Genomic DNA, 22,045 nt, shown 5'->3' on the forward strand with positions numbered 1-22,045 from the left:
GCCCCATCCTTTCCATAACCCAAAATAGAAAAGCACATTCCACTCGATCAAAAGCCTTCTCGGCATCAAGGGATAATAAGACTGCAAGGAGTGAAGTTTTATTTGTCTTTTCTACCAGGTGCGCTACCCGTCTTGTGGTGTTGAATGTCTGCCTCCCCTGTACAAAGCCTGACTGATCTGGGTGGATCAATGTAGGCAATACCCCCCTAATCTGTTGGCCAGTATTTTTGTGTACAGTTTTGCGTCTACGTTCATCAATGCAATTGGCCTTTATGATGTGCATTTCTTATGGTCTTTGTTGGCCTTAGGGAGGAGAATGATTTTAACCTCCTCCACTGATGCCAAAATTCTGCCTGATTACTGGAACCGGTTAAATAGGGTAGTCAGTTGTGGGACCAGTACTCCTGCAAACGTCTTGTAGTAATTGTCTGTAAAGCCATTGGGTCCTGGCGCCTTGTTGGGGGGGAAGGACCCTTATCACCCTCCGGACCTCGTCCTCTGTGAATTCCTGCCCTAAGAGCTTATTTTCCTCCCCTCCTATTTTAGGGAGGTGGATCCTTCCTAGAATCTCCACCTGTGCTCCCTCTGGTGGGTTCTGGGACCTGCATAGCTCCTTATAGTAATTGACAAAGCACTCCTGAATCTTCTCTGTGCGAGTGTGGTGGGACCCTTGGTCATCTATTATAGAGGTAATGTTATTTTTAGCGGATGCCCCCCGAATGAGTCTTGCCATTAGCTTATCGGCTTTATTTGCTTTAGCGTAGAATTTCTGGCGGACAAATAACAACGACCTTTCTGCTTTTTTGGTCCTTAGAACATTGAGCTGGCCTACTGCTTGACGATATTGCCCCAACATTTTTCTAGTCGGGGGTACTCTGGGCCTGTGTACTACTGACCTTCACTTCAGCCTCTAGTTGGGTTTCTAGGGCTCTCAATTGCCTAAACACCCCTCTGGTTGTGGCTTTAACTGCATCCCAACAAACACTTCCCCCCGTATCTGAGGCTTTGTTGAGGGCGAAAAACTCTTTGGTCTTCTCCTCCATCTCTTACCTGATAACCGGGTCCTGTAGCTCTCCCGGTACCTTCCATACCCATATCCCGGGTTTCCACCCGGGCAGCTGCAAATCCATTGTGACCACTGTGTGGTCCGCAATCACTAATGGGCCCACCTCAATACCCAAAACTGCACCCAATAAGGGGGCTGACACCCATATATACTCGATGCGGGATTGTGTCCTGTGTACATTGGAGAATAAGGTAAATCCCTCGCTATACCCCCGAACCTGAGGGCCTTGAACCTGTCTTTCAACATGGTCGATGCCACTGCCCCACGTGAGCGCTCCCCACTTTACTTCTGTCGAGTTCCGTGGACCATGCTACATTGAAATCGTCCATCAGTATCATGTTGTCTTCGGCGAACTCCTCTAGGACCCCAGCACTTCCCTCCGAAACCCCTCCTGCCCCACATTTGGGGCATAGATGGATGCCAGTGTGTATGTCACCCCTACGTATTCCCCCACCACAATTATATATCTCCCCCCTTTGTCCGCCCAGGAGGTTCTGATCCTGAAGTCTACCCCATCACTTATGTTAGTTCCACTCTGCACTTCTTCCTTGGGTTTGATGCCTGATAAATATTTGAGTAGCCCCTCAGACTTAATCGTGCCTGGTCTTTCTTCTGGAGGTGGGTCTCCTGAATCGCTAACAGATAGGGGGAGTATTTACTATGAAGAGTCTCCGTTTTACCTTTTGAGAGGGGAGTTAAGGCCTCTCACATTATGTGTGGACCACTTGAACGGTTACCCTCCCGGTGGGCCCTCCCCTATGACTCCCATTGTTGCCCCCTTCTCTTGTTCCCTCCCCTACTCAGCCCCTTCCCCCTCTCACCGCCCCTTCCATTTACTCCACGTAGCTCCAATTCGAAATCTCTTAATTGGCCCCATTCCCCCCACTTGCCCCTGCCCCCAGACCCCCTGCTTGCCCCGCCCCTTCCCTACGTCCATCCCCCCAACTCTGGGATGTCACCCCACTTCCTTCCCCCTGAACTCTCCCACCCCTCTCCTCTTCCATTCCAACCCAACAGTCGCTACCGTCCTAACTGAAACCAAGATGAAACGTCCTCCGGCGCTCCTATTGCCCCTTCCAAGCCTTCACTGTCCACCACCCCTTGTACGTTTGGTCACATTACTGATCTTCGATCGCTCTTACCCACAATTCTTCCACTCCCCCCTGCTTCCGCCTTGGTTTCGGCTGTTGGTCCCGCAGGGTGGCTCTTCGTCTGCGTCGTTCTCCTACTGTTGTCCATTGCCTCCGTCTGGGGGAGGTGATCCTATTGGGGGCCTTGTGCGCTTTTCGACCTCTTTCCAATAAAATACCAGACCAAAGGGAAAAGTCAATTTGTAGCGGATTCCTTTGCTGGCCAGCTCCCTTACCACCGGGCCCATCTGCCTTCTCTTGAGCAGCGTACTTACTGCCATGTCCTGAAAAAGGGCAATTGTGGTGCCTTTGTATGTAACTGACTCCTGCGCACTAGCGGCTTGCAGTACCGCTTCCTTCTGGGTGTATTTTGAGAATGCCACCAGCACGTCCCTTGGTCTGCCATTGGGGCCCGGGCTAGTCTGCCGAAGCGGTGAATTCTGTCCAATTCTATATTTTCCGGGTTAGTGCCTCTGAGGAAAGCTTTCGTTAGGGTCGTCTGGAGGGACAGCATATCATTATGGAGGTCCTGTCTCGATATGGGTCCCGGGGGCTCCGTCCCATCGGTCCGCCATTGGTCTGATGCTTCTTGGGGCCCTTTGCCAGGTCCTCTGCCTGGCCCCACATGGTGGAGATGTGCCCGGTACGTCTCCTGCTGTCGCCGCCTGCTTACAGGCCTTCCCTTTGGATGATTTGGACATCTGTCTTGTGCCCCCTGCCTTTCCTCCTCCTTCCGGTCGCCTCACCAATGGTCGATGTTTTCGTGCCGGGCCTCCTTGTCCCCCTTTTCCTGTTATTGCGGTGGGCATGTAGTCTCTGATCCTTCCTGCGTTGCCCGCTTGAGCCTTGTGTGCCCTCTCACCCTGTGGTTGTCCGTGTGTGGGCTTTCTGGCCCCTGTGCTTCTGGACCTTGGGTTGCTCCCCCTCCTTGGAGCTATGATTCGGGAGGCACCTGGGTGCTGTGTCAGTGTTTCCCACCTTCCGGTTCTCGCCATATGTTGAAATATGCCGGGCGCAGCAGCCCCGATAGGCAGACTTTTCACAGAAGCACTGGCACCGTTAGCAACGGTGCCATTCTTTCTCCCCACTCCCATAGAGTCCCATGATACTCTACAGGAAATGGGAGTTGCGAAATCCGGTGCCTGTCTTCCCGCACCACCGAAACTTGTAATGTCCCGGTGGCACCGGGAAGCCAGGCACCGGATTCGCCGTTATGGGGTTGGCAGCAACCCGCCGGTCGCACCGGCAGGTTACTGCCAACCTCGTAATGAGGCAAACTGTCTTATTGCCACTGTGTGGGTGGTGTCACGGGTTAGGAACAATATGCCATGAAAATGTTTCAGTTTGGTGCATAGAGGTTAGGGGGACGAAAAGAAAGAGTTAATAATGTACAGTGCTGTATTGCCAGACAAGCTTACTTGTGGGGCACTTTGTTGCACAATACACGCAGAAACCTCTCAGTTTACATATAAAACATATACACTACATGTATATTTATATATTCAGTGAAACAATTTGAAAATCGAAAAGTGTAGGAAGCTGCGCCACCATAATAACTCTCCCCCCTCCCCCCTCGTTGTTCAACCCATGAGCACACTAATGATATCACAGTGGATAGAAAAACTGAAGTCATCACCTATAACATTTTATTTATTTATATTTGTAAAGCGCACTACAGCCCACGGGCATCGAGGCGCTAAGGAGTCTGAGGAGTAAGAAGGATTACTTAAAGGGTTACAGTTAAGCCACCCAAGGACACTTGAAAATTACGGTACAACATCACGTATTACATCATTGATGGCATCATTGGAAACAGCAACACACTGATTCCGTCACAAATGACATCACATATGAAATCATATGTTCGATTACTGGTGGAGTAGATCACGCCTGTACGTGTGGAATATGCAACAGGGAAATAAAATCATGATAGCACCTACATCAAAGAGAGGGTACAGTGTCACATGTCCCTTTACCACCACAAAGGATCTGTGAGCCACTGCCCATGGCCTTTCACAACACTGCCCGGTGCATGCCCGTCGTCCATGCCCCACATCAGTTGAAGTTATCTAAGGAGCCCACTTTTTTCCATAGTAAGTCTGTGGGCCACTGGCTAAATTGTGGAGGACATGGCCTTCGACCAAGCTCCATGCCATGTCAAGCCACCCAAAGTAGCCAACGAGGCTGGCCTTGGCCTTACGCACCAAGCTCCCCAAAGTAGCCACTGGGTATCGGTCAGTGGTCCAAGGATTTGATAATTTATTTATATTTAAAGAGCCACTATTGGTGTAAGTGGCAGCTGGAAGTAACTTGGCGGGCTCTAGGGGATGGCTCCAGACCAAGGCCAGTCCGTTGGCTACTTTGGAGGAGGCTAGGGCATGATATTTGGAAGTGTTGCCTGGGCAAGGCTTCAGGTGATGCACATTGGATGCAATGGATGGCATGCAGGTGCCAGGACCATCAAGGTAAAGCCCTGGAAAAAGTGGCCGCAGGCCATGCATATTGGTCACAATGTGTGGCTAGAAGGTGGCTTTGGCCGTGCCTCGGCCAAAGAGGATCCTGGGCCAGGCTCATTCGATGTAATTTATGGGTTGGAGGTTCCGGAGCATGGCCGATAACCATGTCCACCAGTGGACACTACATGTATGTAAGCGTATATCATTAATAAAATCATCTTTAGAAATCTTGATTACATTACGTTCGCAGTGCAAAACAACAAAACCCCACAAAATCACTATAACTCACCCACCGCCATGGAGCGCTCTTGATGCCACACATGCCATCGCAAATGCCATGTACATGCCGAAGGTTCGAAAAGGGTCACATATAATTATAGCTAATGAAATAATAACGAATGGAAACATAACGAATACAAAACAACTAATTCCAAAATAAATCATTTCTTTTTCATTGTTTTTGGGGGTTCGCCCCTAACTACTGTTTTTTCCAAAATTAGTCATTTTGGTATTAGTTGTTTTTTCATTCGTTATTTTTTCATTAGTTGTTTTGTATTCGATATAGTCACTGCATTCGCGAAAAGGACATGAGAAACCAAAAGTTCTACGGAAACACTGTAGTATCACACCGACAGTTTCCTCATTGAGAGCCAACACACAACTCGCCCAATTGGACTGTGAAGATAATTGTAAAGATTGCATTTTGAATTTCATGATCAGGATGTGAGATATCATGAGCAGCACAAGGACATGTCTGAGTTGTATTTTCTTCAGGGACTAAAACAGACACATTTCTGGGGTTTTGTTTCGCACAGCAAAGTGTTTGCATTGATTTTCAAAGGCTTGCTTAGATAAACTTAACCATAATAATATGTTTTAAACATTTAGTTATATGCATGAACTTGGGATTCACGGACTTGACAGACAGGCAAACTGTTTTATCATAATTATTCTGGAAAATTAATCTGATGTATTTGTCAAACTGATTTCATGTAACATATAAATCATTCAGATGATTGGAAACATATAATGGGTAATTGTATAAAGGGGACCCCCCCCAGCATTAGCAATTACGTGCTGTTGGGTCACCATAGTAAAATGTTCCTAATTTGCCAAACAGAGTGGGAAACAGAAGCATTAAAACCGAGAAAAATTCCTGCATACTTCGATTTTACACAGGGCTTTTGCAAAAAGTGTGAACGCTGCCTCCCAAATACGCTTGGCAAACGGCATTTACAATGGATGGAATCGGCATGCATTTAGCATATGCTAAAAATAGGTGGATTCCATAGGAATCCATTTGTTATAGTCTGCGTGTAAATCTTGTGCTGGGGTTAAAATAAGGTGGTTTAGCAGGTGTAGCAAGAAGGGTAAACAGAAGCATATATTCCATTCTGTCTCCCACACTGCCAGCAGAAAAACCAAGTGAAAATGACGCAGAATATTAAAAAAGCATAAACACTGGCGTAAGTCTTTTAGACCTGGATTTAATTTCCACTCTGGGGTTACAAAATGACCCTCTTCGACAGAGTGGGCCTCATTCCAAAAATGACCCTCTTAGACAGAGTGGGCCTCATTCCAGAAATTACCCTCTTAGACAGAGTGGGCCTCATTCCAGAAAGGGTGCAAAAGACGCTGGTAATGGGAAGATATGGTCATTTGAACAGTACCAGAATCTATAGAGGTGCCAAAATCTGCAAGATTGAACATCTGCTCTGCCTGTTTACCACTGATTTACTGCTCATTGTAAAATACTGTCGTAAATCCATTAACAATAGCAATTCCCAGCACAGGAAATGTATCCCCCCACCCCTTTTAAAATAGTGACTGTTAGCACACATGGTAAAATAACTTCTCAGCAGATCTTAAAATTGTCTTCAGCCAAAAAAGTGATGGGTGGAAGGTTTTGTATAAATCTGAACCACTGGCACTTCCCTGGGCAACATTCCACACCACCTTTTCTTAGCTCATCTACACCTTCACAAAAGGGGTCCAGCCATATGCAAATCAGTCAGACACTGCCAACAATGGTAGCAGCCCAGCCCGAACTGCTAGGCCAGGTCCCCTGTGCACGGAAACACAAGGAACCCCAGACAGGTTTCAGTCTTATTGGGCCTCCTCAGTGAGGTGCCGCTTGTTTTCCTGTGGTACAGCGAGTAAGGGACCCACGTCTGGGCATACCCTCTTTCACATAAGGTGACAAACTACAACCAAAAAAGTGGTGGGTGGAAGGCTATCTTAACTGTAAGCATCTCCGGGGTGCAGTCACTAAACACTCAAATAATCCCACAACAGTGTTGTTTGCTTGAGGGCACTACACCAGCCCCGGAATTATATGGTATTACCAGTGATATTTTACAATAAGCAGTATTCATGGCTCTGGAGAAAATATAGGAGGATATGCATTCCATCAGCATTTTCTTTTCCACTGGCTATAATGTTATATGTTATGTTATGTATTTTTTAAAAATTTGTTTTTAGTTAGAATAACCTTTACAAAATTTAAATTATATTTCTCACATATTATACACATCTTACATATTCAACTCGTAAAAAACACAATGACACCGACCCAACAAACTACCAGATGCGAGAATTGACAGCTAATAAACTTGAATGTAAACTAGAAAGACAAACAGAACTAAACGAGTAATGTAGATCAAAACAGTGAAGTGGATGATATGAATAAATCATTGAGAAAGTAAGGAGATCTAAACTGATGAAATGGACATGATGAATGAGGAGGGAACATAGTGAATGACATGGATGAAATATTTAGAACGGATGAAGCGTATAGAACAGAGGAATGCACTAAGTGGAAGAGTGCATGAAAGGAAGAACAGACGACTTGAAAGATCAAATGAGTATGGAGATCGGATGAGTGTATAGAATAGATGAACATACTAAAGCCATCAAGCGTGTAGAGTGGTTAGGTGTGTAGAGCGGACGAGCGCGTAGAGTTGATGAGTATGTGTAGAGATGATGAGTACGTAAATACAGAGAAACGAATAGAACGCATGAGGGCGTAGAACTGATGACTATACTGAACGGACAAACATATAGACCGGATGAACGTTTAGACCAGATGAACGTGTAAGAGCGGATGAGTGTGGAGAGCGGATGAGTGTGGGGAGCGGATGAGCGTAGAGAGCGGATGAGCGTAGAGAGCGGATAAGTGTGGAGAGCAGCTGAGTGGGGGGAACGGATGAGCGTAGGGAGAGGATGAATGCGGAGAGCGGATGAGTGCGGAGAGCGGATTAATGTGTAGAGCGGATGACTGTGTGGAGCGACTGAGTATGGAGAGTGGCTGAGAGTGGGTGAGTGTAGAGACCGGCTGAGTGTGGAGAGCGGCTGAATGTGTGGAACAGACGAGTACGTGGAGCGGATGAGTTTGTGGTGCGGATGAGTGTGTGGAGCGGATAAATACGTAGAGCGGATGAGTGTGCGGAATGGATGAGTACGTAGAGCGGACGAGTACGTAGAGCGGACGAGTGTGTGGAGCGGACGAGTGTGTGGAGCGGACGAGTGTGTGGAGCGGATGAGTGTGTGGTGCCGATGAGTGTGTGGTGCCGATGAGTGTGTGGAGCAGGTGAGTGTGTGGAGCAGATGAGTGTGTGGAGCGGATAAATACGTAGAACGTAGAACGAATGAGTGTGTGGAACGGATGGGTACGTAGAGCGGATGAGTAGTATGTCAAGCGGACGAGTAGTATGTTGAGCCAACGAGTTTGTGGACCGGATGAGTGTGTGGACCGGAGGAGCGTGTAGATTGGATGAGTGTGTAGATTGGATGAGTGTGTAGACTGGAGGAGTGTGTAGATTGGACGAGTGTGCCGTTTGGACGAGTGTGTGGAGCGGACGAGTGTGTGGAGCGGACGAGTGTATGTGGAGAAGACGAGTGTATGTGGAGCGGATGAGGGTGTGGAGCGGATGAGTATGTGGAGCGGATGAGTATGTGGATCGGATGAACGCATGGAAGGATGAGTGTATGGAGCGGATGGGTATGTAGAGTGGAGGAGTGTGTTGAACGGTTGAGTACATAGAGCGGATGTGTAGTACTTAGAGCGGATGTGTAGTACGTAGAGCGGACGAGTAGTATGTTGAGCAGATGAGTATGCGGACTGGACAGAGCGGATGAGCGTACAGAACGGAGTATACAGAGCGGATGAGTGCGTAGGCAGACAGGAGTACATGCGCGGGTTAGACAGGAGTGCACGCGCGTGGAAGACAGGAGCGCATGCGTATGGAATACATGAGTGCATGCGTGGAACTCACTGGAGAATGAGGGATAGACTAGAGCACGCAAGTTGGACTAGAGTGCGTGAGTGTATCGAGCAGACAGGAGTGTGTAGTGCAATCTTGAACGCCTGAAATTAATAAAATGCATAGAATGGACCTGATCACATAGAACTGCGTGACGCACATAATATTGCTTTGGAATGCAGGGAACATTTGAAAGACCATATATCATACCACACCCCACGCTTACTCTCTTCTTTACACCACCACTCAACCAGAACACAGTGATACTATGACACCATTCGGTATAACTGTTCTCATATCAACATCTCCCGCTCACTCCCATCACTCTAAGTAAACACTGCTGGCTTCACACCCCCAGCCAAGCGTTCTCCTCAGGCCTAACGCAGCCACACTCGGTCTGGATAAATCCTGCCAGAGGGAACACATACTCCTGATCTCTCAACCACCACACCTACCGCTAAGAAGCAGCTACCACACGAATTCCACACCAGGTGCACACATACCTGGTGCGCACACGCACCTTTGGACTCTCTCTAATCTCTCTACAGACCTGAACTTCGGTTCCCAAGGGCGTTCAACCTACCAGCGCCTTCAGACCATACCAATGGTATATAAGGCGCTATATAAATGCAAAATAACATAACATGTTATATGTTATAGGTTTTTATAAAACGCACGTTCGGCGGAGATATCATGCCGCTAGGGGAATACAGCAGAGCTAGGAGCAGCCTAGAATAAGTAGGTTTCAAAAATCGATGGAACAAAAGTATCTCCTGTAGCTCGAAGAGGAAAGTGAAGTTGTTCCATAACTTAGCTGCTGTGATGGAAAAGGAGCGACCACCCATCCAAACAAGCCTGAATCGAGAAACAAGGAGAAGTCCAGGCTTGGACTGGCCTCTAGGGCAATAGACCCATGGCCGAACCAAAAACACAAAATGCTGGTGTGGGGCAGTTTTATGGGTCAAAGTGGGACGTTTTTTTGGCCAATGTGGGCCAGTTTGATGAGTTACTTCATTATGCAGCTAGTAGTTCTGACCAGTGTTGCTGAATAAATAGTCTTTAAAATGCACAATTTGCATCACATTTGATCAAAATACTCCTCCTTGGGTACTACTCAAATGGTCTGTCACAAAAGTCATGAATAGCCATTTGCAACTATGAACCACTTTCCCGTTGGTGCCAGAGACAATTTAAGGGCCCAGACAGACCCTGAAGAAGACAGGCGTCAAATGAGCGGAGAGAATGGCCCGGCACGTAGGGCTGAAATCTCTCCTGCAAGCACTATGCCCCTAGACCATAGTAGGCCCGGTGGATGATACAAAGGGATTTAAACATGACTTGATTTTGAACCGGCAGCCGGTGGAGTAGGCGAAGTATAGGAGAAATGGGAGAGCCATAAGGAGTATCCGTAGCAATGCGGGCCGCTAGGTTTCGGAATAACTGTAAACGATGAAAAAGGTACATGGACACTAGCTGGGATAACCACTGCTTGTAAATCCATACCACCAGTGGAAATACAGAATACTGATACCACCACCATACCTAGTTATCTCAAGGGATGACAATGGCAGTGGAGTGGTGATTTACAAACAACAGGAGCCATTCATAAATGCGTTTTAAGGTTTTGTCGGCGGGATTGTAGTGTTGAGTTGTGGACACATTTATTGATACGTTTGAGCAATGTCATCTTTTTCAGAGAAAAATGTCATACCCAAATAAAAGCCATGTTCACATTATTCATCGCAAACCGCGTTTGCAGAAGAAGTGGTGGGCGCTGAGGAAGGGTCTATAACCAGGGTCGGACTAGGGCATAAAATTGTCTCGGGCACCAATAAAGAGTGGACTGGCCCACAGTTGCAAAATGCAAATAATTCCTTTTGTGACAGACTGTTTGAATAGCACCCAAAGGTTTTTTTTTCTAATGCAAATTGTGCAATGCAAAGAATATTTATTTCTGCAACAAGGGTCAAAACGGATCGGGGTTGAAAGCCCGAGGTCCAAATGTTCAAGTGAGAAAAGACCGAAGATTGTTTTGCAGAAATAACCTTTGGTCTTTTCTCCCCTGAACAATTCCAACTTGGTCCCCGCCCCCACCCAAACCTTCACCACACGATCCCACCCACACCCACCCAACACCAGTACCCCCCCCCCCGCCCTACTTACCTTGCGGCCACTATCTCGCAGTGTCCCTGCAACGCCTGTTCCCTTTCACTTCCGTGATCAGGGATCGGCGCCGGAGGGTGCTTTGGACACCCCCACAACTCCTGCTCATAATATAGTGAGCAAGGGTGCGGGGGACACCCCTGCACCACCCAGCACCGAATGAGTGATCTGGTCGAACTTTTCGGCCGTTCAGAATTTTCAAACAACCCAAATTCGGCCAAATCACACATTCAGTCATTTTTTTATCTGTCATTTTGGACGTTTCCGTCAATACTAATAGCCACATGGTGAAGTAACTCATCAAATGGGCCCACATTGGGCAAAAAAAGTGGCCAAAATTTTTACCGAAAAAACTGCCCCACACTAGCATTTTGCGTTTTTGATTCGGGCATTGCATTGTTGTCTTATAGGCCTATCCGATCCGGTCTATAACGGATGAATGATCAATCGAAGTTGAAAACCCTCATGCGCCCCAGTAAGGCATTACATCGCCAGATAATACAACAGATGTCTATCCAAGTGGATGTTATGAACCAACGCGGGGTTGATACTTGGAAAGCAATTCATGTGTAAGAGATATGAAGACACTGCAATGGTGGTCATTTCATATAATGTCCTAACTGCATGGAGGGTTCCGTTGTTTGCTACACTCCATGCATTTTTGTTCTTTTGCAAAAAGGAGTGGAAAACCAAAGTGTCAAAAAAGTCGGAATCACCTTTACGCTTTGTTTTTGCACTCAGTTTTGTAAAAGGTGTAAATGTCACTTCCCATTTATGCCTTATGCAGCATTTAAAATGGATTCCAATGAAATCCTCCTGCTTTTAGCGGGTGCTGCCACCAGTTTCTTAGTGAACAGAACAATCTTTGTCTATCCACTGGTCTTATGACAGCGCAAAAAAATATCACGCTGGTCTAAAACCACAGCAGAGGAAGAATGCACAGTGTAACTGTTAACTCCGTTACATGCCCCTATGCCGACACTAAATGGTGTAAAAATCCCCGTAGTGTAAATGTAAGGCTTTTACACTACGGGTTGTGAGTCCTGGCATGTAAGCGTTTGCTGAAAAATCATGGCATAAAGAAGTTTACGCCTTACTTTTACACTAGAAGATTTTGAAGTCATTTGGCGGCGGAATAGGGTAAAGAACGGAAATAACTTTTCCGGTGTGCATTGCTCTTTTTCGGCACTAGGTAACGTTAATGAAAGATGTAAAAGCTCAAAGGCTCTATCAGAGCCTTGGCCGTATCCGCCGGGATACCACCAACGCAAATAGTGTTACCGCTACTCGGTCTGTCACTATTAAGCCAGATCTGAGTAGCAGTGCAGCGGTAAGTTCCCATTCGGAATTGGGTGATTGTGGGTGCTATTAGCACCGGTGCAATCAGCGTCACGCTAATAGCGACAAAATAGGGGCAGAAAGTGGAGTATTTTACCTCCAACAAAAAACTGGAGGTAAAACTCCTAACTTTCCAGCCAACTCATGATTTGGCCAGCCCTTAATTACTGCGGTGGTAGCGTTACTCCCACATTTAAGGGCTGAGGACAAACTCGTGATGAGGCCCTAGGGCTTTTACATCTCTCATTAATGTTATGCCCAATTTTCATCCATTTGTAACGCAGAAGAAGGGGCTTGTACGCCGCCTTTTGCCCTCACCTTTTGCACTCTGCCATGCAAAGGATAAAAATTCGGCAGCAGGGATCTGTCTACATGGAAGTCTACAAGTAACATGGTCCTGCACGGAATGTTATGCTCATATCAAATGAGCCCCTATGGCTTCAAATGCTACTTCTATGGTATTATGAGAGCCTCACATACATGCTGGCATAAAATCGATAGATTGCAAGGAATTTTACTTTTTTAAGCACCAAATAAAAGAAGACAGATTCCATAGTAATCCATTGTAAATGCTGCCCGCCATGCATATGTGACGAGCAAAATGTACATTTTTTACAAGACGGAATGCAAAAACAACGTGTTGAGGTGATTTTGTCTGTTTTTGCACTCTTTTTTCTAAATGAAGAAGGTAAGTAATTTAAGTGCTAACGTTGGCTGTCCCTTCCATGTGTTAGGCAAAATCATATGCAGTACCCTTAGGGAACACTGCATACAATTAAGACTAAAGTGATAGTACAATTTCACCTTTGGTACAAGCCTGTACTACACAGTAAAGTGGTAGCGATGGCTGAGCAGCCAGACTTATCGCAAGAGCAAATGAGTAGTAGGGATTACACAAAGGACTACAATTACTGTGACTCAAACACTGACTCAAGGTTTCTGGTTAAAAAATATAAGTACATTTATTTTTAAACCATCTGTTCACAAAACACTTCACTTCTATTAAATAAAACCACACTCTAAATATACTACACACAACCAATTCCTCTTGTTCAGGTCAATTCAAGGTAAGTACATTAGGATTTGACAGACCAGTGTTTCTAAACAAAGACGTTACCGTGGGTTAATACGCGATCACTTTTTGACAGTTCGGTTTTACGAAAATAAAGCGTACCCGCAGGCAGAAATGCACCTGAATTCAAACACACTTAGCACAGAGAATTAAAACAAGGGAATGGTGGATAAAAATCATAGGCAATACTTTTGTCAAGGCAATAGAATCAGAGGACGTTTTCTAAGAGGCAGATAAAAGTCAATAGGCCTGCCCCAGTGTCAAATGGAGCGGGGGCTCTGTTGTCAAGGATCACACGGTTAGAATAGTTCAAGATTAAAGTTGCCAGGAGTAGTGGATACTGTCAAAGGAAAGCAAAAGTTATGAGACGGAAGGAAGAAAGGACAAGCCTTCGGAAAGGAAATGGGTTCACCCCAATTCCTCATGGTCGGACGGAGAGAACGACCAAATGGACACAGTACCTTATTCAGCTGAAGAAAGCTGGTGCTACAGCAGTTGTTCCTGGTTGTTCCTGCAGACTCACGGTTCCTGAAGCTTCAGTCGTGGGGAAAAGAAGGAGGACGTCTGGAGCGATCTGCACTACCCAGGGATGAGGCCAGCAGCAGCAAAGCAACGATGAATAAAAGGTGTGCTCCTTAAAAACAGTATAGGGCTCTTCTGATGGCTATCCGGACCACTACAGCTCAGTGCAGCGATTTTGACCCAGAAGAGGATTCTCTGTCTGTAGAAGGTGAGCTGGTTGATCCCACCAGGCTCAAGGGAAGAAGACTCCGGACTGGATCTTCTCTGTCGTTGAAGGGTAGATAGCTCAGGACTGCAGCAGGGCTTCACTGGGATCCAGGAGTTGCAGCAGCCGTCTTCTTCTCCATTTCTCTTCGGTTCTTGTAGTTCCAGTGGCGACTCTAACTTCTAGCCCAAGAGTCCTGCCTTGTATGCCAAAATCCCCCATTCACACAGCGTGGCTGTCAATCACACAGCAGGACAACCCGTCCAGTGCGACTTGGGTCTCCAAGGAGACCCTGTGCAGGGGGTTACTAAACCCCTCCCTCACATTCAGCCCACCTAGACACCCAGACGCCAAAAGAGGGCTTCATTGCAGAAGCCCGCCAAAGGACGGCGAACAAGGAAACCAAACCTGGTTTGGCGCGAAAAGCAAACAACAAGAAAGACCTTTCCAACACAAAATGGCGAAAAAGCATGCTAGGATCCACGATAAAAATGATATGGGGTAGCAGGTTTTATGTTCACGTCTGTCACCACAGCCAGACCACTAACACAGGAATCCGTGTAAAAATGATAGTTACCACTGCCACCAGCCATGTCGAGTCCGGAAGGGGGACACAAAGTGCCCCTTGAGGTACAGAAGGACAGGGGAAAGATATTCCCCTCCAGTACTCCATTGCAAGATGGCTTGTACTGGATCTGTATTTTAAAAGGACTAGTAAAGCCAATGGAGACTTTACAGGTTTCTGGGGGACAGTAGTCATCCCCAGAAATGGAGTTCACAAGGGAAGTCTAAAAAACATCCCATTGTCACTGCACTAAAGGTGCTGGGTGCCACACAAGTAAAAAGAGGATGCCTAGGGAGTTGGTGACACTCCATAGCTCATGAGCACAAAAAGTACAACACACACAAAAATACACTGTAAGAGTGGGAAAAGGGCTCACACGCTTACCAGGTGGAAAAAATAAACCCCAGAAATCCAGCAAAGCTGCTGAGGGACTCACTAGGTAAGGGAAATTAGCCATAAATGAGAATTCTCCCTAACACCATGCAATTAGTACTTCATTTAAAAAGACCCCCATTTGTAAACATATAGCTATAAAATAAACTCCCGCCACTGGACGTTCCATTGTTATGACGCATTTAAAAAAAATGTTTTTCAAATACGGTGACTCGTTGCTTTTACCGTGCTTTAACTTTACAGCGAGACGGGAAGCTATGAGAAAAGGTTAACTGGACTTTTCCTTTTTAGATGAAAACCATTATGAGTGCTGAAAAAAGGATGTCCCACTCCCCGTACAATAACAAGCCAGCCAGTGCGAAGGAAGAGATGATGGCAGCCCAGCCCTGCAAAGGGAAGGTGGAAGGGCGTGGGGGTAGGCCAGGTCTCAAAAACAGCACATATTGTATGTTAACCGCAACACGCATGCACGTCGAGTACAAAACGTGAATGAATATAGCGCCTGCCGGAAAAATGTGATATAAACGATAGGTCTCTGTTAAAAGCTTTACACCGCACTGGTCTCTACAGAAATGTGTTTTAGGATTGCATTCAAATTGAATGTCAAAGAAGTAGGTTTGCACGCTTCCAGGTCTGCCTGCGCACAATTCTGCAATGGAATTCCACAAAAAGATCGCCAGGAAATACACCATGAATGGGAAACCATCGTTTCATAAAAGAAAAATACCACCTATCAAGCATCCTCCCCAAAAGCCATGCATTGTGTAGTTTCATCTGTTTGCAGATTGTTATTATTAAGCGGGAAAAGTTATCGATGTGCATTGAAAAATGAAGTAACTTACGGCTCAAATAGTCCCTGCAGCTCAGGATGCTTTCGGCACCGGAAAGGAATAGGTTTACGACAGCAAGCACCAGAAATAACTCCATAAGTAACAGCAAAAAGATTTGACTGCGTTGATTTCTTTAACAGGTTAATGTATGTCGAAAAGTTGCATGAAGCGAGCAGACACAGTGAAATTGAGCCCCGTTTCTGAGCCAGCTGTGTGAACTGCTCGCTGGCCAGCCCTCAGGAAGAGTGAGTGGAAGAGAAGTTAAGTATGTGGCATAAAAAAACAAAAGGCACCGGTGGAAGGAAGTGAAAGTTTTTCAAACCATTAACCCTCTTGTGGAGGCTAAGAGACCCCTGTGGTCAAATGATGCCGGTTCAGGGTGAGGAAATGAAGCCAAGAGAGACAGAGTAAAACAGTCGAAGCCTGCAAAAGTTGCTAATACCAATAACCAATTTCCTAATAGACAAAATGCAATCACCTCACAAATGTAACCTTTACTGGATACCTTGTTACCTTCCGACTTGGTTGCAGCATGCGTGCCTGCTTACTATATGACAACTTCCCTGCTAAAGGTGCTATATGGCAAAAGGGAAACACATCAGAGACGAGAACCGAGGAAGCTAGCACTGCTATGTACTGTGACAAATCCTGAGAATTCGTCCCTTCTTCTCCCCAAGGGGTAGTCCGCCTGTGAGGCTAGGGGGGTGAGCCTGCTCTGGCACACCCTCCCTAGAGATCGTGGCAAGTAGTACCTCACTGGGAGAGACTCCCCTTTGGGGACAAAGACTCCAGTTTCTGTGAGAAAACTCCCTAAGAAATCTTCCAACCATACCTCTTCAAATAACCCCAGTCCCCAGTAAAGAAATGTATGAAGAAAATGCTAACATGTGTTATTGCCATCAAGAAACTCTGATTTCAGATCGGCCACCAGGGGGTGCAGATATGTGGCGATCCTTCTGTGCTGCTCCTCTTCCCCCGAGCCATTGGGGATTAGAGGCCCCCCTATCCCCCCCCAGCTAGCTCTCCATCGTGCTTGGGAGTAAAACCTGCAGCGAGATAAGAGCACGGGCATCGCAGGGGTGCAATCCTGACCCTCGCAGCCCAAGGGAAGGCGAAATACGGCCCGAGGCAGAGGAGCTGCAGCAAGCACAGCCCCCGATCCGCTCAGGAGTTCCTGGCAGAGGCTACCTGAACGCGGGGATCCATAGAGGCCCTGAGAGAAGCGGCCACCACGCGACAGGAAGAGATCCTTGACTCGCCTGGGTTTGACACCAGTGAGCCCTCAGAGCCACAGAGGAGGGGAGGAGGTGACCCTGATATCCAGAGCTGAACAGGAGAGGTAAGTAGATCCTCACAGGCTCAGTGTGGCATGGGGCGGGCCCGGGGCAGCAGAGTCAAGGTGGCACCCGGCCCCCCCACCCCACAGGGAGTGATTTGTGCAATGGGGGGGGGCGCTAAGGACAACCAAGAGAAGAAGAACAGGTGGAGAAAAAAAGAGAATAGAGAGAAAGCCTCGATCCCTCACATAGCAGAAGCCTTGCAGCGTGGAGGCAAACACCCTACTCCTGGTGTGGGAGGCTGTCTGGGGCCACCTGACCGGATTGAGAGAACAGGGCAGGAGCAAAAACGAGCAGCATCAGGCTATAGCCTGGGGACCACCAGAAAATCGGCAGCAAGCGAGGCTGACAGGAAGGTGGGTGACCCGCGGGTGAGAGAGGGTTGTCCCCACGGCGATCACGCTCCGGAGGGGGTGTGAGGGCTGGATCCACTGTCGCCGGGCCCGCCCCCCACAGATCCCCTTCCGGGGCCTCGATTTATTACACCTGTCATCACGAGCCTGGAGCATCCAAGAGGCTGCATGCACAAACAAGCACCTGAAGTGGCCACGGGTTGAAACCCCACAAGAAGCCCTGTTGGTTTACCTCCGACTGGGGGGAGCACAAACTTGAGCCGGTACAGCCTGATCCCCCAGGGGAGTTTATACTACACCAGTGCCACTTGACCTCCCCCCAGCCTCGACTCAGCGCTAGAACCACACACCTGGGAACATAGTAGGATTTACTCCGGAGGAGGGGGGCCCCCCAGACAAAGTGTCACTCTGCGTCTCTCCCCGCAGGAAAAAATGATTGTATCCCCCGGCATCGACCCGAGAGGTGATTGGGAGCAAGCCTGACCAGCATTATAGTGTGAATCCCCCCCCTGATGTTCAGTGGTAGCTAAACTCCTGGGGGAAGACCAGCTCGGCAGAGGTGAGAGACTTGGGAAGAACACTACACAAAGACGCCCCAGCTATAACCTCCCCCACATGGAGGCATCTCTCCACCTGAGAGAACTGGCTTGAACTCCCCACACCCGTGAGTTGGGCGTCGGCCCTCCAAAAGTACCAATACAGATCCAACATCCATCAGACACTAGTACCAACGCCCCCGCCTTGCCCCCGACCATGGAGGAACCCAATTACATGAAGAAAGACATGGCAGACTTACTAGAGGAAATAAGGGGGTTCAGAGCAGACATCAGTAAAAGACTAGATGGGCTTGACAAGAAAGTGGACGACATGGATGACATAATTCAAGGCCTGGAGGCGAATCAATCCTCGGAGGACATTTTAGAAACCCAAATTGACATGAGAATTTCAGAGCTGGAAAGAAGGGAAGAGCAAAGTGCATTGAAAATGGACAACTGAGAACCGTGAACGCTGGTGTAACCTAAGGTTCTCCGGTTTTCGAGAAAGAGAGGGCGAAACGCAAAGCGACATAATGAAAGCAATAAACAACGTGACTAAGAAGCTATTTAACAATGACAATGCAACCGTGCCCACCATCAACAGAGCACGCAGAGCTGGAGGGGGCTCCATGGGCGCACGGTCGGTGCTGGCTAAATTTCATTACTACACTGAGAAAACGAAAATATTGGACATGGCAAGGAAGAAGGGCCCTCTGGAATGGGAAACGGCCACAATTACAATATTTCACAATTTATCAGCCTTCACCCTGACCAGGAGGAGACTCTGTGGCCCCCTAACGAAGTGGCTCAACTCCAAGAGAGTGAGATTAGATGGGTCTTTCCCTTCTCGCTGTCCTTCGAATTCGACAGGTTCAAGTACAGACACATAACGGAAGAAGACATCAACAGAGTTAGACAGGAGATTCCCAGGGAGGCAGTGCCAGGGCCCTCGCAGAGTGCCCAAGAGGACACTCTGAGCAGAGCATGGAAGATTAAAGGTCCGGCAGACAGCTGCAGAGTGAACGGTCAATGTAAATTCAAGAAGCTGAATCCGGAATCCCCCTAGTAACCTGGAGGGGGAACGGAGTTGATACTCCTAAGACAGTGCAGCTGTTCTGGGAAGCTTTTGCAAGCTCTAGCTGGAGAACGGCGAAGGTCACGACCGCCTCCAGCAACGTGGGCCAAAAATGTCCTGTCTGATATGAAAGATGGCCGTTGGCCTTACCCTGTGCAAATAACAGGGGTGATCGGATGATGGGACAAGTGGGGGGGCTTGGGTGGGGGGGCTCAGAGGTGTCATTACGTTGAAATGAAAGCCCGGTGTGAAATAGCTCTTGGAGGTTTGGCCCAGCAATGTTTCGAATATCGCCAGGAGTCCAGACGCCTTGGTGGGGGGGCGGTAGGGAGAGTTGGGGATGTTGTTGTTTATTCAGGGGGTCACAAGTTTGTCCATACGATTAATGGTACTCTACGGAAAGTCGGGAATTACATGTACACTAGTGATAGGTTGAAAGCTCAAGGTTGGTACTTGAAAAATCGGAGGAGACTCATTGAGGACTTTACAGGACGAAATGTCAAGTATGGATAATTCTTTGGCAATGGGCTTGTTGAATGTCAGAGGGTCAAACTCCCCGAACAAGTGATTGCTAACGATCCGTGAGCTTACCCGCTTGAAGTTAGGTATTATGTTTTTACAAGAGACACACTGGCATAGGGGGAGGGAACCAACTCTGAAGGCGAGGTCGATTGACAATGTATACTTCGCTTCGACAACACCTCAAAAAAACAAGATGTTGCAATCATAGTGGCCAGTAGACTGAACTTTGTGTTTGAGGCTGAGAAGGTAGATTTTGGGGGACGATTTGTGATGGTGAAAGGGATAATTAAGGGGAATATGATGACATTGGTGTCAGTGTATTGACCTAATGAGGGCCAGGAACATTTCTGGGATGGGGTGAAGAGTACGATTCAAACCTTCGCAGAGGGGTCCTTGTTTATAGGGGGAGACTTTAACATGGTATTAGATACAGGATAGGAAAAGAATAACCCCCATAAGGCATCCCAAGTGGAATGCAACAGGGCCTCAATTTTCTGCAAACTAACACGGAACTGGGGGTGGAGGACTCCTTAGCAAGGGTTCAGGGTTGTGACCCCCATTTACCTATTACTCGAGAGTTGATGATGCATTTTTGAGAATTGACTATATCCTCATGGAAAGTCACTTAAAAAACAAAGTGTCACAGTCCGCCATGGTAACGGTGCCGTGGTCAGACCATGACCTAGTGCTAGTTAAATTGGGAGACTGGTCAACAGAAAAGAACAAGGGTAGATGGACCTGCAACAACCTGTTATTAAAAGATAAGGACCTCACCTTAAAGCTGCTGGGGGCATTAAGAGAATTCTTTCAACACAAGGCAACACTCCAGGGAATCCTGATAGGAATGGGTACCACAAGGAAAAGGGAGAGAGTGGCCCAGGAAGCAAAACTCAGGGATAAAATACAATCCCTCCAACCGGGGGGGAAATTGAAGACCCAGATATTTCCAGGGAAACTAGAGAAACTCCAGAAATATCAAGCAGAACTAAAAGCCCTCCTGATCCACCAAACGGAACGAAAGTTATCCTTTCTAAAACAAAGGTATATGGAGAAGGGGGAGAGAGGTGATAGAATTGTAGCCTGAAGATTGAGGGAGCAAAGAAATTCTAGAAGAGTTGTTGCAATCCACCCAACTGATGGAATTAAACAATTCGAAGACGCTCAAATAGCAGAGGAGTTCCTTGCCCATTATGAAACTCTATAAAACTGATTGGGAAGGTGAGAGCTCCACTATTGAGGAGTTTCTGAACTCTCTCCCGACCCCACGACTCTCCCCTGATAAAACAGCGGTACTTGAGGCCCCTATTACGGAAGAAGAGATAACCACCATGATTGGTAATATGAAGGGGGTACGGTGCCAGGGGATGATGGGTTTAGACAGACCAATACCAAGCGGTAGCTGAACGAGCTGCGGTAAAGGGTTGCTCACTATAAGTATCGAAAGAGAAGAGGAAGGGTTAATTCTCTTAAGGTGGCAACTGTGATTGGTTCCGGAGATGTAGATTGGGACCCTGATCAGTGGGATGGGGATGTGTTCGATAGTACTACTACCGATAGTGGTTCCGAACCGGAAGTTGTATCCAAACTAGAACCGGCCCGTAAAGAGGTGACTGTTAAGCTCCATAGTACGCAGAAGGTTGGGTCGTCATCCATTGAATCCGAGAGGAGGTGGGGTGGATATGACTGCACTTGAGGATTATTCACAGCAGGAGGTCAGGGAGATAATTAACCGATTGAAACAGAGTGCTGGTGAATCTTTACTAGCCTGGAGGGTTAGACTGTTAGATGAAGGGGCAGCAGGTCTCTTAGTAGATGCAACAGATTCTGCTAGGTTCCTGCCCTTGATGCAAGATGTTCAGATACAGGAGACCCTGCGTGCAGGCCCTCCTCGAGATGCTAATGGCGACGAAGGACAAATGTCACTTTTGCAGTTAGCAGCACAGGGATGTAATCATAAATACCTGATTACGTCAGATTGGCCGACAGAAGATAAGAAATGGTACACGTTCAAAGAAGCTATTCAAAGAGTTAGGGAACATGCTATAAAGGAGGCCATTCATCTGGAAACTCCGGAGCATATGGGGTTGGTAAAACTATATGTTTCTGCTAGAAACATCCTTATTTGAACGGCCCCTCCAGCATATAAAAACATCATGATGACCCTTTTGGCGGGTGTTAAGGAGAATTCTCATAAATGGCTGATTTCCCTTACCTAATGAG

General features: G+C 47.3%; 1 protein-coding gene across 2 annotated transcripts in view; it reads right to left on the minus strand.

Annotated features, from left to right (window-relative positions):
- LOC138497215 (uncharacterized) overlaps positions 1-16,236 on the minus strand; it is a 1,137,079-nt gene extending 1,120,843 nt beyond the window's left edge. For both annotated transcript variants that reach the window (XM_069620541.1, XM_069620540.1), the window contains exon 1: positions 16,015-16,236. In XM_069620541.1, coding sequence (XP_069476642.1) covers positions 16,015-16,099 — 85 coding nt within the window. In that variant the 5' untranslated portion in view covers positions 16,100-16,236. The remainder of the gene's footprint in view (positions 1-16,014) is intronic.
- Between the last annotated feature and the right edge of the window lie 5,809 nt (positions 16,237-22,045).

Source organism: Ambystoma mexicanum, chromosome 5q, assembly GCF_040938575.1.
Source record: "Ambystoma mexicanum isolate Mex_15411 chromosome 5q, UKY_AmexF1_1, whole genome shotgun sequence".
Classification (NCBI taxonomy): Eukaryota; Metazoa; Chordata; class Amphibia; order Caudata; family Ambystomatidae; genus Ambystoma; species Ambystoma mexicanum.